This window comes from Myotis nattereri, assembly GCF_964212035.1.
Source record: "Myotis nattereri genome assembly, chromosome: 5".
NCBI lineage: Eukaryota > Metazoa > Chordata > Mammalia > Chiroptera > Vespertilionidae > Myotis > Myotis nattereri.
In genome coordinates, this window is record NC_138080.1 from 68,206,124 (window position 1) to 68,224,066 (window position 17,943).

The window sequence follows — 17,943 nt, forward strand, 5'->3', positions numbered from 1 at the left end:
AACCCAGAGATTTGTAACTTCCTATAAAATGACTTTAAAAGAGACCAATTTTTCACGGAACCAATATTACCTCCAAGTCAAAGAGCCTTGGACCCTGTTTATCATAAAAGACATGAACTAAATGCTTGGATTAGTACTAAATACTTGCAATTATCTCTAACCTTCTAGTCAGGGTCAGTGCTAAAGTGTGTTTGAAAGGCTTCACATGTACCTTCCCTTCAATAAATACACTGATATATTCAATCTTAGATAAAGTGAGAAGGCAAGGGAGGGAGGGTAAGGGATCAACCAAAGGACTTGTATGCATGCATATTAGCATAACCAATGGACACGGACACTGGGGCGGTGGGGGCTTGTCCTGGGGGATGGGAATGGCGGGGGGAGTGGGAGGGGGGGAGGGGAGGTGTCAATCAAGAAAAAGGAGACATATGTAATACTTTAAACAATAATAACAAAAGTGAGAGTAAAAGCACCTTCAGGAAACTCCCCCCCCGCCCCCCCCACTTATCTGTATTATACAAATAGGTAAAAAAGACAAAACAAAAACACCAAAAAAACAAACAAACCCCTCCGCCCCCCACTGTGCTATGACAACATAGTTTCAAAACAAATCTAGGTAAGTAGGAACTCTCTTAAATGTTTAAGTGTCTTGCCTAAGAACTCACCACCAATAATAGCTAGGATTGATATTCTGCCTTTCCTGGCAAACTATTTAGACTTCATTTACAATGTGGGTGGAAGAAAAAAAAAGGGGGTTTCTGTGAAAAGTAACCTCAGGGCTATCTGACCTCATAGTGGGCGGTCAAGCCTGAGGCCTATAAACCAGCCCTGTCCATTGTTCTTGTGCATGTAGGTTAACACCCCTTTGAAACATCAGTATTACCCCTGGAAGGGGGCATTAACCCTCAGGGGAGCACATAATCTTATTAACTGTTTTGCAATCCAATCCCTGCCTGGCTTTTGCCAACCACCATGAAATTTTCCTTACTTCAAATGCATAAAAGAAGCTGGGAAACTTATTTCAGTAGTGTATTGGCTCCCATGCATATGTTGTCTGTTTGGCTCAAACTCCTAAACATTCTCTACAGGTTTGGATGTTTTTTTTCTCCCCTTCCCCTTCCCCTTCCCGTTCCCCTTCCCCTTCCCCTTTTCTTTTCTTTCTTTCTTTCTTTCTTTCTAAATATATTTTATTGATTTTTTTATAGATAGGAAGGGAGAGGGATAGAGTTAGAAACATCAATGAGAGAGAAACCAATCAGCTGCCTCCTGCACACCTCCTACTGGGGATGTGCCTGCAACCAAGGTACATGCCCTTGACCAGAATTGAACCTGGGACCTTTCAGTCTGCAGGCTGATGCTCTATCCCAATGGTTCTCAACCTGTGGTCGCGACCCCCTTGGCGGTCGAACGACTCTTTCACAGGGGTCGCCTAAAACCATCCTGCATATCAGATATTTACATTATGATTCATAACAGTAGCAACATTAGTTATGAAGTAGCAACGAAAATAATTTTATGGTTGGGTCACAACATGAGGAACTGTATTTAAAGGGCCAGAAAGTTGAGAACCACTGCGAGTCTATCCGCTGAGCCAAACCAGTGGATAGGGCTGGATGTTTTTCTTTCTTTTTTATTTTTTTAATATATTTTTATTGATTTCAGAGAGGAAGGAAGAGGGAGAGAGAGATAGAAACATCAATGATGAGAGAGAATCATTGATCAGCTGCTTCCCGCATGTCCCCTACTGGGGATGGAGCCTGCAACCCCAGGAATGTGCCCTTGACCGCAATTGAACCTAGGACGACCTTTTAGTCCGCAGGCCAATTGCTCCAAGCCAGACTGGCCAGGGCTGGATGTTTCTTACATTGACAAATTCTACGCCCTATTATTTGAAAATCCCTGTTCTTTGAGAACTGGAAGTGAAAAAGTAATGCTTCTTTGAACTTCATTTATTTTTAGGGTATTTTGAAAAACAGTTAAATATTACTATCATTATTATTAAGTTATTGTTGATACTGTCAATGGACTGACCACACTTTGAGCAGCAAAGTGCTAGGGTACATATACCTCTTTTTTAAAAAATATATTTTATTGATTTTTTACAGGGAGGAAGAGAGAGGGATAGAGAGCCAGAAACATCTCAGCTGCTTCCTGCACACCCCCTACTGGGGATGTGCCTGCAACCAAGGTACGTGCCCTTGACTGGAATCGAACCTGGGACCCTTCAGTCTGCAGGCCGATGCTCTATCCACTGAGCCAAACTGGTTAGGGCAATTTTTTTTTTTAAATATATTATACACCTCTTTCTTTGTGGAATTACCCAGGTCCCGTATGTGGGAAAACTGTTTTACTTTAGGTGGTCACAGATTTGACTTCTTATAGTTGTTTACATTTTCTTTGACTAACAAAATCTGGTAAATCTGCACATTAGCTCTTTAGGTCCTGAGAAATTTATTTCTGGTTCTTTTTGTCCAACATGTTGTAATTAAAACTGTCTCAAAATTATTCATACAATCATTGGTTTCCTAGGATTCTGTCTGTATGATTATTCCTAGTATTAAGTTATCTACTCCTGCAAAACATACTTTTCCCTTTGTTTCACCTGCCATAATCTCCTTTTATATCCAAACCCAGCTTCCATAGCAACCTCTACACAGGACCTCCATTCCCATTCTGTAGTTTTCTAATTAGAAGTTTAGTTTTCTAATTTCTAGATTTTAATTGTTTGCAGTACATTTACTAGTATAAATGTAATCATATCTAATAGTGAGCTATACAACATTCAGACAGCAATGCTTTGTCAGAATGCTGGTCTCCCTGGGATCAAATATTTGGAGGGAAATTTTGGATCTTGTATATAGATATTGAATATGATTCTGTTAGAGCTTCCCTAGCTTATTTTTATTTATTTATTTAATATTTTATTTATTTTTAAATATATTTTTATTGACTTCAGAGAGGAAGAGACAGAAACATCAATGATGAGAAGAAACCACTGACTGACTGCCTCCTGCATGTTTGACCGAGCCTGCAACCCAGGCATGTGCCCCCGACCAGAATCAAACTCGGGACCCCTGGGTCCACAGGCCGATGCTAGCCACTAAGCCAAACCAACCAGGGCTAATTTTTTATTTTTTAATTTAAAATCTTTATTGTTGAATTTAAGGAGACATTTTTCCTTTTTCCGCCATTTACCGCTCCCTACCTGCTCCTGCCCCCAGCAAATGCCCTCACCCACCTACTGTCTGTGTCCATTGGTTATGCTTATATGCATGCATACAAGTCCTTTGGTTGATCTCTTACCTCCTCCCTACCCCCGCCCCCGCCTTTCCTCTAAGGTTTGTCCATCTGTTCAATGCTTCTATGTCTCTGGATCTATTTTTGTTCATCAGTTTATGTTGTTCATTGTATTCCACAAATGAGTGAGATCATGTGATATTTATCTTTCTTCAACTGGCTTATTTCACTTAGCATAATGCTCTTCAGGTCCATCCATGCTGTTTCAAATGGTAAAAGTTCTTTCTTTTTTATAGCAGTGTAGTATTCCATTGTGTAGATGTACCTATTTTTTATTTTTTGAAAGTGTAGTTATTTATTAATATATTTTTGTTGATTTCAGAGAGAGTGAGAGATAGGAACATCAATGATGAGAATCAATGATTGGCTACCTCCTGCACACCCCCTACTGGGGACTGAGCCTGCAACCTGGGCATGTGCCTTTGACTGGAATTGAACCTGGGACTCTTCAGTCCACAGGCTGACACTACCCACTGAACCAAATTGGCTCGGGCCATTTATTGATTTTAAAGAGTGAGAAAGTGAAAGAGACAGACAATCAATTTGTTGTTCCACTTATTTATGCAATGTGCCCTGATCAGAGATTGAACCTGCAACCTTGGCATAGGGGAACGATTCTCTAACCAAGTGAGATATCTAGGCAGGGCCCCTCCCTAGCTTATTTATGCCTTACTTTATTTGGGTCATAATATAACTAAGGAATACATACTTCAAATTTGGATACATTAATGAAATGTGACATATTTATGTTTTCTATATCTACATTAATAAAAGAGAAACATGGTAATTGGCGTACGACCGCTAGCCTTCCCATTGGCTAATCAGGGCAATATGCAAATTAACTGTCAGCCAAGATGGAGGCCGGCAGCTTGAAACTAACATGAGGCTTGCTTGCTTCAGTGACGGAGGACTCCAACGTTCCCCGCCTGCGGCTGCAGGCCTCTGAGCTGGCAGTGTCAAACATTGTAACAAATGTAGACACTAAACAAAACCCCAGAAACCAGTTTTCAGCCGGCTGGGATCTCAGAGCTGGAGTTGATACAGAGTTTCGAGAACCCGAAAAAAACCAGATACCTGCTTTCAGGAGCGGAGGCCTAAGAGCTGGAGCCTCAGAGCTAAAGCTGGCCCAGAATTAAAAAAAAGAAAAGAAAAAAAGGAGCAGTTGGGAGCTTCAGTCCCAGCCTGAAAACAGCCCTCAGCCCCTCACCCAGACTGGCCAGGCACCCCAGTGGGGACCCCCACCCTGATCCAGGACACTCTTCAGGGCAAACCAGCCAGCCCCCACCCGTGCACCAGGCCTCTATTCTATTTAGTAAAAGGGTAATATGCCTCCCAGCACCGGGATCAGCGGAGCCGCGAGGTCTCCCGGCACCGGGATCAGTGTGACAGGGGGCAGCACCCAAACCCCCCAGATTGCCCTGTGGCTCTGTGTGTGACAGGGGGCGGGGCCACAACCTCCCTATAGGCTCTGCTCTGTTCGTGACAGGTGAAGGCACCCCAACCCCCTGATCCGCCCTGCTCTGTGTGTGACAGGGGGCGGTGTGCCAACTCTCCTATCGGCCCTACTCTGTGAGTGACAGGGGGGAGCTCCTCAACCCCCTGATGGGCCCTGCTCTGTGGGTGACAGGGGGGAGCTCCCCAACCCCCTGATGGGCCCTGCTCTGTGCGTGAAGGGGGGGAGCTCCCCAACCCCCCGATTGGCCCTGCTCTGTGCATGACAGGGGGCGGCACCCCAACTCCCCAATCGGCCCTGCTCTGAGCCCGACCAGGGACTGCACCTAGGGATTGGGCCTGCCCTCTGCCACCCAGGAACAGGCCTAAGCCAGCAGGTCATTATCTCCCAAGGGGTCCCAGACTGCGAGAGGGCACAGGCTGGGCTGAGGGACCCCCCCTCCCCCCCTGGAGTGCACAAATTTTTGTGCACCAGGCCTCTAGTTTAAAATAATATTCTTTTTTTTTTTTTTTTTTTTAAATATATTTTATTGATTTTTTACAGAGAGGAAGGGAGAGAGATAGAGAGTTAGAAACATCGATGAGAGAGAAACATCGATCAGCTGCCTCCTGCACATCTCCCACTGGGGATATGCCCGCAACCAAGGTACATGCCCTTGACCGGAATCGAACCGGGACCCTTCAGTCCGCAGGCCGACGCTCTATCCACTGAGCCAAACCGGTTCCGGCTAAAATAATATTCTTAAACATAAGTAACTTTTAAATAAGCTTTTATTGTGAAGTATAAAATATTTGGAAATGATTTTAAAAATTTCAGTTACAATGTTAACAATTCAATATTCTTTACAAGAGAAAGCACCACATTAAAAAATTACTTTCATAAGAAATAATTTAAAATGCATAAAATTATTTAATAATAATTAGAACATTAGGAGATCATGGAATTCAGAAAATTTTTCTAACCACACATCTAAATCAGGAATCTCAAACTCAGATGTCTTTAGAGTTAAGTATGAAACACAAAGTAGTGACATGGTCTAACATGAGGGAGTCCAGTAGACTGTGGCAAACAGGAATGCATGCCAATCTGAACACATTTCAAATTTTGAAATATTATGCATACTGGATAAAGCAACTTTGGACTAAGCTGGCCTGTATTAACTACCAGTTTGCAACTTGGCCTAAATGAATTTCTAGCAGTTTATGTACCAATGCTCAAAATGGCAGACAGCACTGCTTTCTGTGTGTTTGTGTATGTACTTATATATGCGCATATATATTTTGGGGAAGTAGATAAAAAATGTAAAAAAAGGTATTTTGACTTTGAATAATTAATCAGTTTAGGTAACTGCTATGGTATATTATTTTTTTGAGAATTTAAGTTTATTTGAGCCAATGGATGACATACTGGGAAACAAGATCTCAAGTGTTCCCCCAGAGATATATTCTTAAAACATTTGGTTAGGAGATGAAATCTTTAAAATACCTTCTTTCACACTTATTTGGGAAAAATTAGTTATGTCCAAGAGTTAATTAAAATGAAATATTAAAATTTCATTCTTTTACCAATAGCAAGTCACACAACATAGTATATTATTGCTTAGTGAGAAATATTTACTACTATGCCATCAATGACTTTAGTAATTTTAAAAGTTTTTAAAAATTAAAAAGATGTAGGCATTAGAGTGACAAATCTCCTTTAACCCCTAGAGTGCCGGGGAGCGTGATCGCGCTCCTCCTGTCTTTCACCAAAAGTGCCGGGAGCGCTATCAAAGCTTCGAAATGGCGTCCAGTTCTAAGTGTGCTTTTATTAGTGATGATGATATTGCTAAATATGTCAATGTAGTAAAGGTTTCCTTAAGTTTTTGAATATGTAACTTCATTTACTTGCGATTCATAATTTTTTTCCTAAACTGCTGTAAAATCAGCAAAAATGCCTTGGCAAGTTTAGCATAGTTCCTAGGATATTGGTTGGCACTCAAAGGGTTAAAAAGACTACAAAGGCACATTATAATTCAAATATCCTTACTAGACTAGGAATACACATTTAAATACAATCTATAGATAATACAAATTTCAGATAAATAAAACTCAAATACATTCTAAGCCTTGACACAATACCCAAAAATATTTCCTACTTTTGAGAGTATTTTAGCTCTCAGCTTCAGAAGTCTATAATAAAAAGAAAGCACCAAATCTAGCCATGTAATTTTTCAATTAAAAAAAGTTATTAGTTATATCTTTTCTGTAAAGTTTATTTAGGATGGATTGATTTCATTATGGCCATTAATTTTTGAAATTAAAAAGTCAAAATGGTTACATTCTTGGCCTAAAAAGTGAAGTTAGATATATCAGGGTTTGCAAACCCAGAGTAGATATAAGAAAATGTTAAGACACGATGTCTCAATTAATGCAATAGTTATTTCCACTGATCATGACTTCAAAGTTGTTAAATAGAAATACACTTGGCTTTTTTTTCCCTAACCCAATATTAGGCATTTATAAAGTTTAGCCAAGTCTTTTGCATCATGTCTGCATTCCCACATTCATTTTAATTACTAAAAGCACTTATATACAAAACAATCAGGAATTTTTAGAATTCAAAGTTAACAGGGATTTCATACATCATAAGTATTTCCATGGCAGAAAATTAAAGAGGAAAATAAGATTATAAATGCGCTATGGATCCACAAAAGAAATAAACATGTTTCTCAAAGCAAGTCAGTAGAAATATCATATAAAGGTATACAATACAAGCTGATGTATTACAAACTTTGACTTAGCAGCTCTGTATAAATCAATACAGTTTCTGTGAATACATTTACTTTAATGTATTAACTATTCATAATTAAAAATGTAAAGTTTTCATACGTAGAAATATTGAATATTTGGGAGTCCCACAAACAATAACAAAATACTTCAACATTATTTCATCCAAACATTGGTTTAAAGTTATTCAAATGCATTCAAAGACTATAGTTGACTGACCTGTAACACTGAATTCCAGACTAAATAGATAGCAATGAGATATACACTGAGTGGCCAGATTATTATGACCACCCCATCAGTACTTCGTTGGGCCACCTTTTGCCTTCAATACTGAGGCGATTCTTCTTGGCATTGACTCCACGAGATGCTGAAAGGTGATTCGAGGAATCTGACACCATGCCTGATGCATAGCACTGTCCAGTTCTGAGAGATTTGATGGTTGTGGAACCAGCTGCCTGATGGCTCTTTTAACTTCATCCAACAAATGCTCAATTGGATTGAGATCTGGTGATTGTGGGGGCCACCTAAGCAAGGTAAAGTCTCCCTCATGTTCTTGAAACCACTCCTGCACAATACGAGCACCGTGGCATGGCGCATTGTCTTGTTGGAAGAAGCCATCTCCATTGGGATACGCCATCAACATGATAGGATGAACTTGATCAGCAACGATACTTAGGTATGTTGTGCTATTCAGACGTTTATAATGATCTGGCCCTCTAGCAACTTCAGCGCGAAATTATAGCTAATTTGCCTACAAACGTCAGGTGGTCATAATAATATGGCCACTCAGTGTATAGTGCTGTCTTACTGATTTCACATCGTCAAAGGATGAAACTCCTTTTGTGAGAAACATGATGGCCACATTGGTTACATACAGTGATCCAATCATTTAGCATATTTGTGCAGAAAGCGTTCAAATGCATCATAGATGGCTCGTCTAAAAGAAAAAATGAAAAACTACAAGTAATTAGCAAAAAAAGGGGGAACATACATTGCTTTTACTTTATTTCCAAAATTACCTTTGGCTTGCAACCTGACCTCCTCTCTAAAGAGCTGTGAAAGAGGCAAGTACCTGAAAGGTGGGTGTTAGGATCCATTAATTTCACCACTATTGGAAAACTTCAAATGTATTTCCAACTGATGAAGTGTTCAGCACCATTTTTACTGTGAAGCAACTTTTTTTGTGCCTTAGGGTTTATATAATATATATGTATTCATATATGTATAATACATCCTATCTAATAAAAGAGAAACATGGTAACTAGTGTACGTCTGCTACCCTTCCCATTGGCTAATCAGCGAGATATGCAAATTAACTGCCAGCCAAGATGGCGGCTGGCAGCCAGGCAGCTTGAAGCTAACATGAGGCTTGCTTGCTTCAGTGACGGAGGATACCAACGTTCCCTGCCTGCCTTGCCGGCCTCTGAGCTTGCAGTTTGAAATATTGTTAGAAATATAGAAGCTAAACAAAACCCCAGAAACCTGCTTTCAGCCCGCCGGGGATCTCAGAGCTGGAGTTGATTCAGTGTTTCTATTATAGAACCCAAACAAACCAGATACCTGCTTTCAGCAGCTGAGGCCTCAGAGCTGGAGCCAGAGCTAAAGCTGGCCCAGAATAAAAAAAAAAGAAAAAAAGGAGCAGTTGGGAGCTTCAGTCACCCGCCAGCCTGAAAACAGCCATCAGCCCCTCACCCAGACTGGCCAGGCACCCCAGTGGGGACCCCCACCCTGAAGGATGTGTGACCAGCTGCAAACAGCCATCATCCCCTCACCCAGACTGGCCAGGCACCCCAGTGGGGACCCCCACCCTGATCCAGGACACCCTTCAGGGCAAACCAGCCGGCCCCCACCCGTGCACCAGGCCTCTATCCTATATAGTAAAAGGGTAATATGCCTCCCAGCACCGGGATCAGCGGAGCCGAGAGGCCTCCCGGCACTGGGATCAGCGTGACAGGGGGCAGCGCCCAAACCCCCTGATCGCCCTGCGGCTCTGTGTGTGACAGGGTGTGGCGCCCCAACCTCCTGATCTGCCCTGCTCTGTTCGTGACAGGGTGCGGCGCCCCAACCCCCTCACCCCCCGGGCCCTGCTCTGTGTGTGATGGGGTAGAGCCATAACCTCCCTAGAGGCCCTGCCCTGAGTGTGACAGTGGCGGCACCTCAACCCTCTGATCGGCCCTGCTCTGTGTGTGACAGGGGGCGGCACCCCCCCCCCCATGGGCCCTGCTCTGTGTGTGACGGGGTAGAGCCATAACCTCCCCATCGGCCCTGCCCTGAGTGTGACAGGGTGCAGCGCCCCAACCCCCCTGATGGGCCCTGCTCTGTAAGTGACAGGGGGCAGCGCCCCAACCCCCTGATTGGCCCTGCTCTGTGGGTGACAGGGGGTGGTGCCGCAACCTCCCCATCGACCCTGCTTTGAGTGTGACAGGGGGCGGTGCCCCAAACCCACAATCAGCCCTACCCTGAGTGTGACTGAGGGTGGCATTACAACCTCCCAATCCGCCTTGTCTGTGCATGACAGGGGAAGGCGCCCCAACTCCCCAATCAGCCCTGCTCTGAGCCCAACCAGGGGCTGCACCTAGGGATTGGGCCTGCCCTCTGCCACCCGGGAGCAGGCCTAAGCCAGCAGGTCGTTATCTCCTGAGGGGTCCCAGACTGCAAGAGGGCACAGGCCGGGCTGAGGGGCCCCCCCCTCCCCCCGAGTGCACAAATTTTTGTGCACCGGGCCTCTAGTAAAATGATAAAAGGATAAGGAAACTGGTTTCTTTTTATTTTGTCACTTGTTGAACATCAACTGGCAACATAACTTTAAAAATATAGTATTAAATCTATTTCATAGATTATGATATAGTACCTTTTCTTTATTAAAATATGTTCCTAGCAACTGAACTTAAAATCAAAAGCCTTAGTTTTCCATATTAATTTTACTAGGTACTTTGTGTGGAAAGGAAGAGTCAAATTTACTGCCCATTAAAAGACACTGTTTTCAACGCTTATTAATTTTTTTCACATTGTGAGCCTACATTTTTATTTATTTATTTTAAAATTTAAAAAATGTTTTATTGATTTTAGAGGGTGAGAGAGAGAGAGAGAGAGAGAGAGAGAGACAGAGAGAAACATCAATAAGAGATAAACATCGAAGAGCTGCCTCCTGTACACCCTCTACTGGGGATTGAGCCCCCACTACCCAGGCATGTGGCCTGACTAGGAATTGAACCAGTGACCTCTTGTTTCATGGGTTGATGCTCAACCACTGTATCACACTGGCCAACATTTTTTGAGTACAATGTTCAGAAAATCCAAAAACAAAAAGGGGAAAAAGTCATAATCCTATCACTCTAAAGCAGCGGTTCTCAACCTGTGGGTCGCGACCCCTTTGGGGGGTCGAACGACCCTTTCACAGGGGTTGCCTAAATACATCCTGCATATCAGATATTTACATTACGATTCATAACAGTAGCAAAATTACAGTTATGAAGTAGCAACAAAAATAATTTTATGGTTGGGGGTCACCACAACATGAAGAACTGTATTAAAAGGGTCAAGGCATTAGGAAGGTTGAGAACCACTGCTCTAAAGTATCTACTGTAATGCTATCATATTTTTCCGACAAGCTAGTGGGTTTTTTGTTGTTTTTTTGTCAAGGGAAAAGGACAGAGAGAAACATCCACGTGAGATAGATACATTGATTGGTTGCCTCCTGCATGTACCCTGACCTGGGCGGGGGAGGGAGCCTGCAACTGAGGTAAGTGCCCTTGACCGGAATTGAACCCTAGACTCTTCAGTCCTTGGGCCAACATTCTATCACTGAGCCAAACAGGTTCGGGTGAGGCTTGTTTTGTTTAAATCCATACATTTATATTTCCACCCAGTTTAAATAATAACTATGAGAATATATTAATTCTGTATCCTACTTGGACAAAGCATTTCTCCATATCCTTAAAAAAGATAGTAAAAGATAGTAAGATTATCTTTAAAACTGAAACTGGGAGCCTACTAATAGATTATGACTTCCAGTATTTTGGGAAGACATAGCTTTTTACACACTTGTATTTGTCTCAGATATTTGTCCTTTGTAAAATGTAACAAACAATGATAAGGGAAACAAACTAACGATGAACATTTGCACATTGGTGTAAGCACATAAAGTGATTTTGTTGACTGCAGGTGAGAGAGAATTTCCCCCTGAGAGTTAGTCCTGGGTACTTGCTCTACTACAATGAATTTCTTTTTTTAATATATTTTTATTGATTTCAGAGAGGAAGGGAGAGGGAGAGATGGAAACATCAATGATGAGAATCATTGACTGGCTGCCTCCTGCATGCCCCCTAAATCCAGGCATGTGCCCTTGACTGGAATGGAACCCGGGACCTTTCAGTCCACTGAGCCAAACCGGCTAGGGCGACAATGAATTTTTTTTACTTCCCGATGCCTAAAGTTGCAATCTGGGCTTGGGTACATGATATGAGGAAGAAAGGTATGCATATGCCTATTTAATAATTTGAAGTCTCTCTTTTTAAAAAAAAATATATTTTATTGATGTTTTACAGAGAGGAAGGGAGAGGGATAGAGTTAGAAACATCGATGAGAGAGAAACATCAATCAGCTGCCTCCTGCACACCTCCCACTGGGGATGTGCCTGCAACCAAGGTACATGCCCTTGACCGGAATCGAACCTGGGACCTTTCAGTCCTCAGGCTGACACTCTGTCCACTAAGCCAAACCGATTAGGGCTGAAGAGTCTCTTATTCACTTGTACTATTAATCAATTATAAATATCAACATAAAATAAAAGAGCACATAAAGGAGACTTGTGTTACATCTGGTGACTGAAAAGAATGAATTTTTTTTAAGATTCTACTCCAGTGACATCCAAACTTTGTTAGGTTTTGAAGTGACTGGGGGTAGGAGTGGGAGGGTGAGTGGTTTAGGGAGGACAAATAGCTAGTGACTCCACCTAAGCAATTTATTCACTCCCCTCCCCCTATTTCTGTATAAAGGAGTTAACACATTTCGTACCGCTCAGGAGTTTTCTCGTGTTTCGCGCGCCATCTGTTAAGGACCACTCACGAGTGTTCTCGTTTTTCACACCCATGGAAAAAAGGAGCGAATCTAGATACTTATGTAAATTTTGTTTGGTCCTTCTTCATAGAGGAAAATGTTTTATGCAGTACCATACGTTAAAAAAGTACTAGGAACTTTGTTTAATTGTTTTTGTAAATAAAAATGTTATAGCCGTAGCCGGTTTGGCTCAGTGGATAGAGCGTCAGCCTGCGGACTGAAGGGTCCCAGGTTCGATTCCGGTCAAGGGCATGTACCTTGGTTGCGGGCACATCCCCAGTAGGGGGTGTGCAGGAGGCAGCTGATCGATGTTTCTCTCTCATTGATGTTTCTGGCTCTCTATCCCTCTCCTTTCCTCTCTGTGAAAAATCAATAAAATATATATATTAAAAATGTTATAATTATTGAAAAACAACACCTAAAGTGCATTATGATGATTTAAATAACGTGCAGTTTTCCCAAAAACGTGCAGTCTCTGGCGTATGTCTTAGAGATTTCTATGCGGTACACAATGTTAATAACATATGAAGCAACTGCTCTAATACTTGGCACATGGTAACAGCTAATTTCTCTTTCTCAAATGAAGCCTTTCAATGAGCACTTCGGAGTTTTCACAGCTGACTATGATTCTTCTTCCTAATGCCTCTCAGCCACCCTCCCACTTAGATACATAAAAGACAAACAAATTTGACAGCGATTTACTAAAGCAATCATGCGGGTTCTCTGATTCACAAATATAACAGAACTTTAGACTCCACTTGAGCAACCTGAGCAACCCTAGGTACTCACAATTTTTGTTTGTTTGTTTTTCGTTTTACTTTTGCTGTGCCAGAAAGTCACACTGGGTCAGTAGTGTACTCACCTACCAACTAACAGGGACTCAAATCCCAAAGGCTGAATATATTTTTTAAGAAATCATACAATAAAAATGTTTATTACATGCTTCAGTATATTACAAACTTAAGGAATTAGTCTGGCCCTAACCGGTTTGGCTCAGTGGATAGAGCGTCAGCCTGCGGACTGAAGGGTCCCAGGTTCGATTCCAGTCAAGGGCATGTACCTTGGTTGCGGGCACATCCCCAGTAGGGAGTGTGCAGGAGGCAGCTGATTGGTGTTTCTCTCCCATCGATGTTTCTGGCTCTCTATCCCTCTCCCTTCCTCTCTGTAAAAAATCAATAAAATATATTAAAAAAAAAAAAGAATTAGTCTGTACCTAAAAAAGGTGACACAAGTTGAAATAATTAAGTAACTATACAAAGAAGTATTTCTTAGATTAAAAATAATTTAAGCCCTGACTGGTTTGGCTCAGTGGATAGAGCATCAGCCTGCAGACTGAAGGGTCTCAGGTTCAAGTCTGGTCTTGGCTGAAGGTGCATCCCCAGTGGGGGTTGTGCAGGAGGCAGCTGATCGATGTTTCTCTCTCATCGATGTTTCTAACTCTATCCCTCTTCCTTCCTCTCTGTAAAAAAATCAATAAAATATATTTTAAATAATAATAATTTAAAATGTCAAAAACAGAAAAAAAAGTACCATATGATTTCATGCATATGTGGAATTTAATGAACAAACTGAACTACCAAGCAAAATAGAGACAGACTCATAGATAGAAAGCAGGCAGACAGCTCTGGGGGGAGGGGACATCAAGGGTGGATGGTGGAAGGACTGAGCAAAAAGGAAAAAAAAAGACCTCATAGACACAGACAACAATGTGGGGCTTGCAGGGGTAGTGGATGGAGGTGTAAGAGGGCAAAGAGGGGATAGTGATAGAAAAAATAAAATCAAACATATACCACTCTCAATTTTTCTATTATATAGCTATCCAGCTGAAAATTTGGGACACTTATTACCCACAGGGCACTGGCCTAAGCACCTTATGTGAACTAATTTATTCAACCACTAATGATAAATTCCAATGACACCTTTTATCATAAAATTTGAATGAAATTTGAAATAAAGCAGGATACCAAAAAACAAGTTACAGCATACAAGTTTTTATAAGTTCTAACAAATACTGGCGTCATAAAATTACTAATATTGCCTGGCTGGTGTGGCTCAGTGGTTGAGTGTCAACTCATGAACCAAGAAGTCACTGATTCAATTCTCGGTCAGGGCACATGCCTGGGTTGTGGGCTCGATCCCCAGTAGGGGGTGTGCATGAGGTAGCCAATTGATGGTGTTTCTCAATGATGTTTCTCTCTATCCTTTTCCCTTCCTCTGTCTAGAAGAAAAATCACCCTAGCTGGTTTGGCTCAGTGGATAGAGTGTCAACCTGTGGACTGAAGGGTCCTGGGTTCAATTCCAGTCAAGGGCACATGCCTGGGTTGCAGGATCAATCCCCAGTAGGGTGCATGCAGGAGGCAGCTGATCAATGATTCTCATCATTGATGTTTCTATCTCTCTCTCCCTTCCACTCCGAAATCAACAAAAATATATTAAAAAGAAAAAAAAAATCATCAAAAGCATTTAAAAACAAAAACGTTACTAATATTGAAACCAATACTTGTCTTCTCATTTTAAGGTTCAAGTTTCACTTGCTACTAAAAACCATTGCTAGATTATTCCACAGATGCTCAGTCATTCTGAGAGAAGGACACCAGTGTGGAATGAAAAACCTAGGTAAGTTTTCAAACCCTGGTGTCCCTCCATATTCTCTAAAATACCTGGCCACTGACATCTAAAGAGGGTAAAATCAGAAAATAAAGCATGCCTATCATATGCTACTTCCTAGTTCCCAAGAAGAAAAAGAAAATAAGAGGACAAGAAAGAAAAGAGTACCACAGTGTGAGAATTGAGGGAACAAGGAAGAAACAAGAGGACCTAAAGGATACAATAAAAATACCCATTATTGTATGTCAAAAAAAATCAAAAAAGAAACAATAAACAAACACCTGTTTACACCAACTATCTTACCTGAAGACTCCTTGTTTGAACAGGTAAGCACTAATATGACCCCCTTCTAGATATCGGATTTCACAACCAGGCCAAATTTCTTGCAGACTTCGAACTCCAGTTCGTGGAATATATGCATCTTCTTTAGCTTGAACCACTATAATGAGGCTTGGGTCTACTGGAACTAGGTACAAGATTTTTAAAAAATGCAACAAAATTGCTAAGATTTTTATACAGCCTATTAAATTGTATCTACACTAATAAAAGACAAACATGCAAATTGACAGTACCTTTGCTACACCTTAAGCCATGCCCACGAGCCAAATCAGAGCAACTATATGCAAATTAATCCAACCAAGATGGCAGCTGGCAGCCATGGAGCTGGAACAAGCAGGAGGCTTGGTTGCCCCAATGATGGAGGAAGCCAAGCTTCGCACCTGCCGCAGCCCCAGCTCTGAGCTCCACTCAAAGCAACAAAGTTTCAATTATAGAAGATAAATAAACCCCAGATACCTACTTTCAGCCGGCCATGGCCACGGAGCTGGAGCGAGCAGGAGGCTTCCCTCCCGCCCTCCCTGGCCGGCTCTGAGCTCCACTCCAGGCTACAAAGTTTCAATTATAGAAGGTAAATAAATCCCAGAATAAAAAAAAAGGAGAGGCTGGGAGCTTCTGTCGCCAAGGGGGGGGGGAGGGGTGCTTAGCCAGCCTGAAAACGGCCCTCAGCCCCTCACCCAGACTGGCCAGGCACCCCAGTGGGGACCCCCCACCCTAAAGGGGGTGTGACCAGCCTGCAAACAGCCATCAGCCCCTCACCCAGGCTGGCCAAACCTCCATGGGGTGAGGGTCCCCACTGCGGGTGGCTTGACCAGCCTGCAAACAGCCATCAGCCCCTCACCCAGACTGGCCAGGCACCCCAGTGGGGACCCCCACCCTGAAGGGGGTGTGACCAGCCTGCAAACACCCATCAGCCCCTCACCCAGGCTGGCAAGACACCCCAGCGGGACCCCCACCCTGATCCAGGATACCCTTCAGGGCAAGCAGCGGGCCACCACCTGTGCACCAGGCCTCTAGCCTATATAATAAAAGGGTAATAGGCAAATTGACCCTAACAGCAGAGCGACTGGGAATGACTGGTCACTATGACACACACTGACCACCAGGGGACAGACGCTCAACGCAGGAGCTTCCCCCTGGTGGTCAGTGCACTCCCACAGGGGGAGCTCTGCTCAGCCACAAGCCAGGCTGACAGCTGCCAGTACAGTGGTGGTGGTGGGAGCCTCTCCCGCCTCCTTAGCAGTGCTAAGGATGTCCGACTGCAGCTTAAGCCTGCTCCCCGCTGGCAAGTGGACATCCCCCGAGGGCTCCCGGGCTGCCAGAGGGATGTCTGACTGCCAGCTTGGGCCCAAATCCCCCGGGGAGCGGGCCTAAGCCAGCAGGTGGTCATCCCCTGAGGGGTCCCAGACTGGGAGAGGGCACAGGCTGGGCTGAGGGACCCCCCTGAGTGCACAAATTTTTGTGCACCAGGCCTCTAGTTAGAAAATAAAATGCATCATACAATGCAGTCAGTGAAATATCAAACTAGAACTCTCTTAAGTAAAAAAATCAACTATTCTATACCGTAATGTAATATTCATTTCTAATACAGTGAGATGAACATTCTAAATAAGGTACAAAAGCCAATGTTTTTAATGAACTATAAGATGGTCTTAGATTTTCATGGATAAAATATGATACATTTAAATAACCAGCTTATCTTGCTGGACACATTCTGAGGCCAACAACAAATATACTCTGGAAAATACAAAATTAACTTATAAAGCATCCTTAAACATATTTCACAAATTTAAAAATCATAAAATATCTCAATTTCATATAAAAATACCTGAGAAATTTGCTACATGAGTACATTCATCCATGACTCCTTTCATAAACAGCAAAGATTCTTTCTGAAGATTCTTTCTTCTTTGTTCTTTACTGAGTAGGTGGTATGACTGAGGATTGGAACTTGTATAACTACTTTTGTTGGTTGAAAGTGTTTGATGGAAGCACTCCATCTTAGAAGTATCTTTCAACAAGAGTCCTTCTGATGTGGCACTGAAAGATGTTTTACTAGATTTATGACACTCATTATGTTTCGAGGACACAACCTGGTCTGTCATATCTAAATTTAAAGTTCTAGAAACCAGATTAAGGTTAGTGAGCTTGTCTGCACTGCTAGGGAAGCATTTCACGAACTCTTGTCCCATTTTGAAAGAATCTGTCTGAATATATAAAAGAAAAGAAAACATCACTTAATAAAAAATAGGATTTTATTTAACAACTTTGTTCAAACAAAACCACAAATGTTCATCAACGAATAAAAGGAAAAACAAAATGTTGTATACATACAATGGATCATTAATGAACTTCTGATACATGCTAAAACATGGGTGAACTTTGAAGAGATTATACTAAATGAATAAAACAGGCACAAAAGGA

At 42.3% G+C, this 17,943-nt stretch overlaps 1 protein-coding gene across 1 annotated transcript in view; it reads right to left on the reverse strand.

Annotated features, from left to right (window-relative positions):
- Positions 1-15,372: 15,372 nt before the first annotated feature.
- Positions 15,373-17,943, reverse strand: part of ABHD18 (abhydrolase domain containing 18) — a 47,632-nt gene continuing 45,061 nt past the window's right edge. Inside the window, exons 11-12 of the mRNA XM_081091642.1 lie at positions 17,348-17,726; positions 15,373-15,649 (exon numbers count right to left, since the gene is read on the reverse strand). Coding sequence (XP_080947768.1) covers positions 15,483-15,649; positions 17,348-17,726 — 546 coding nt within the window. The 3' untranslated portion in view covers positions 15,373-15,482. The remainder of the gene's footprint in view (positions 15,650-17,347; positions 17,727-17,943) is intronic.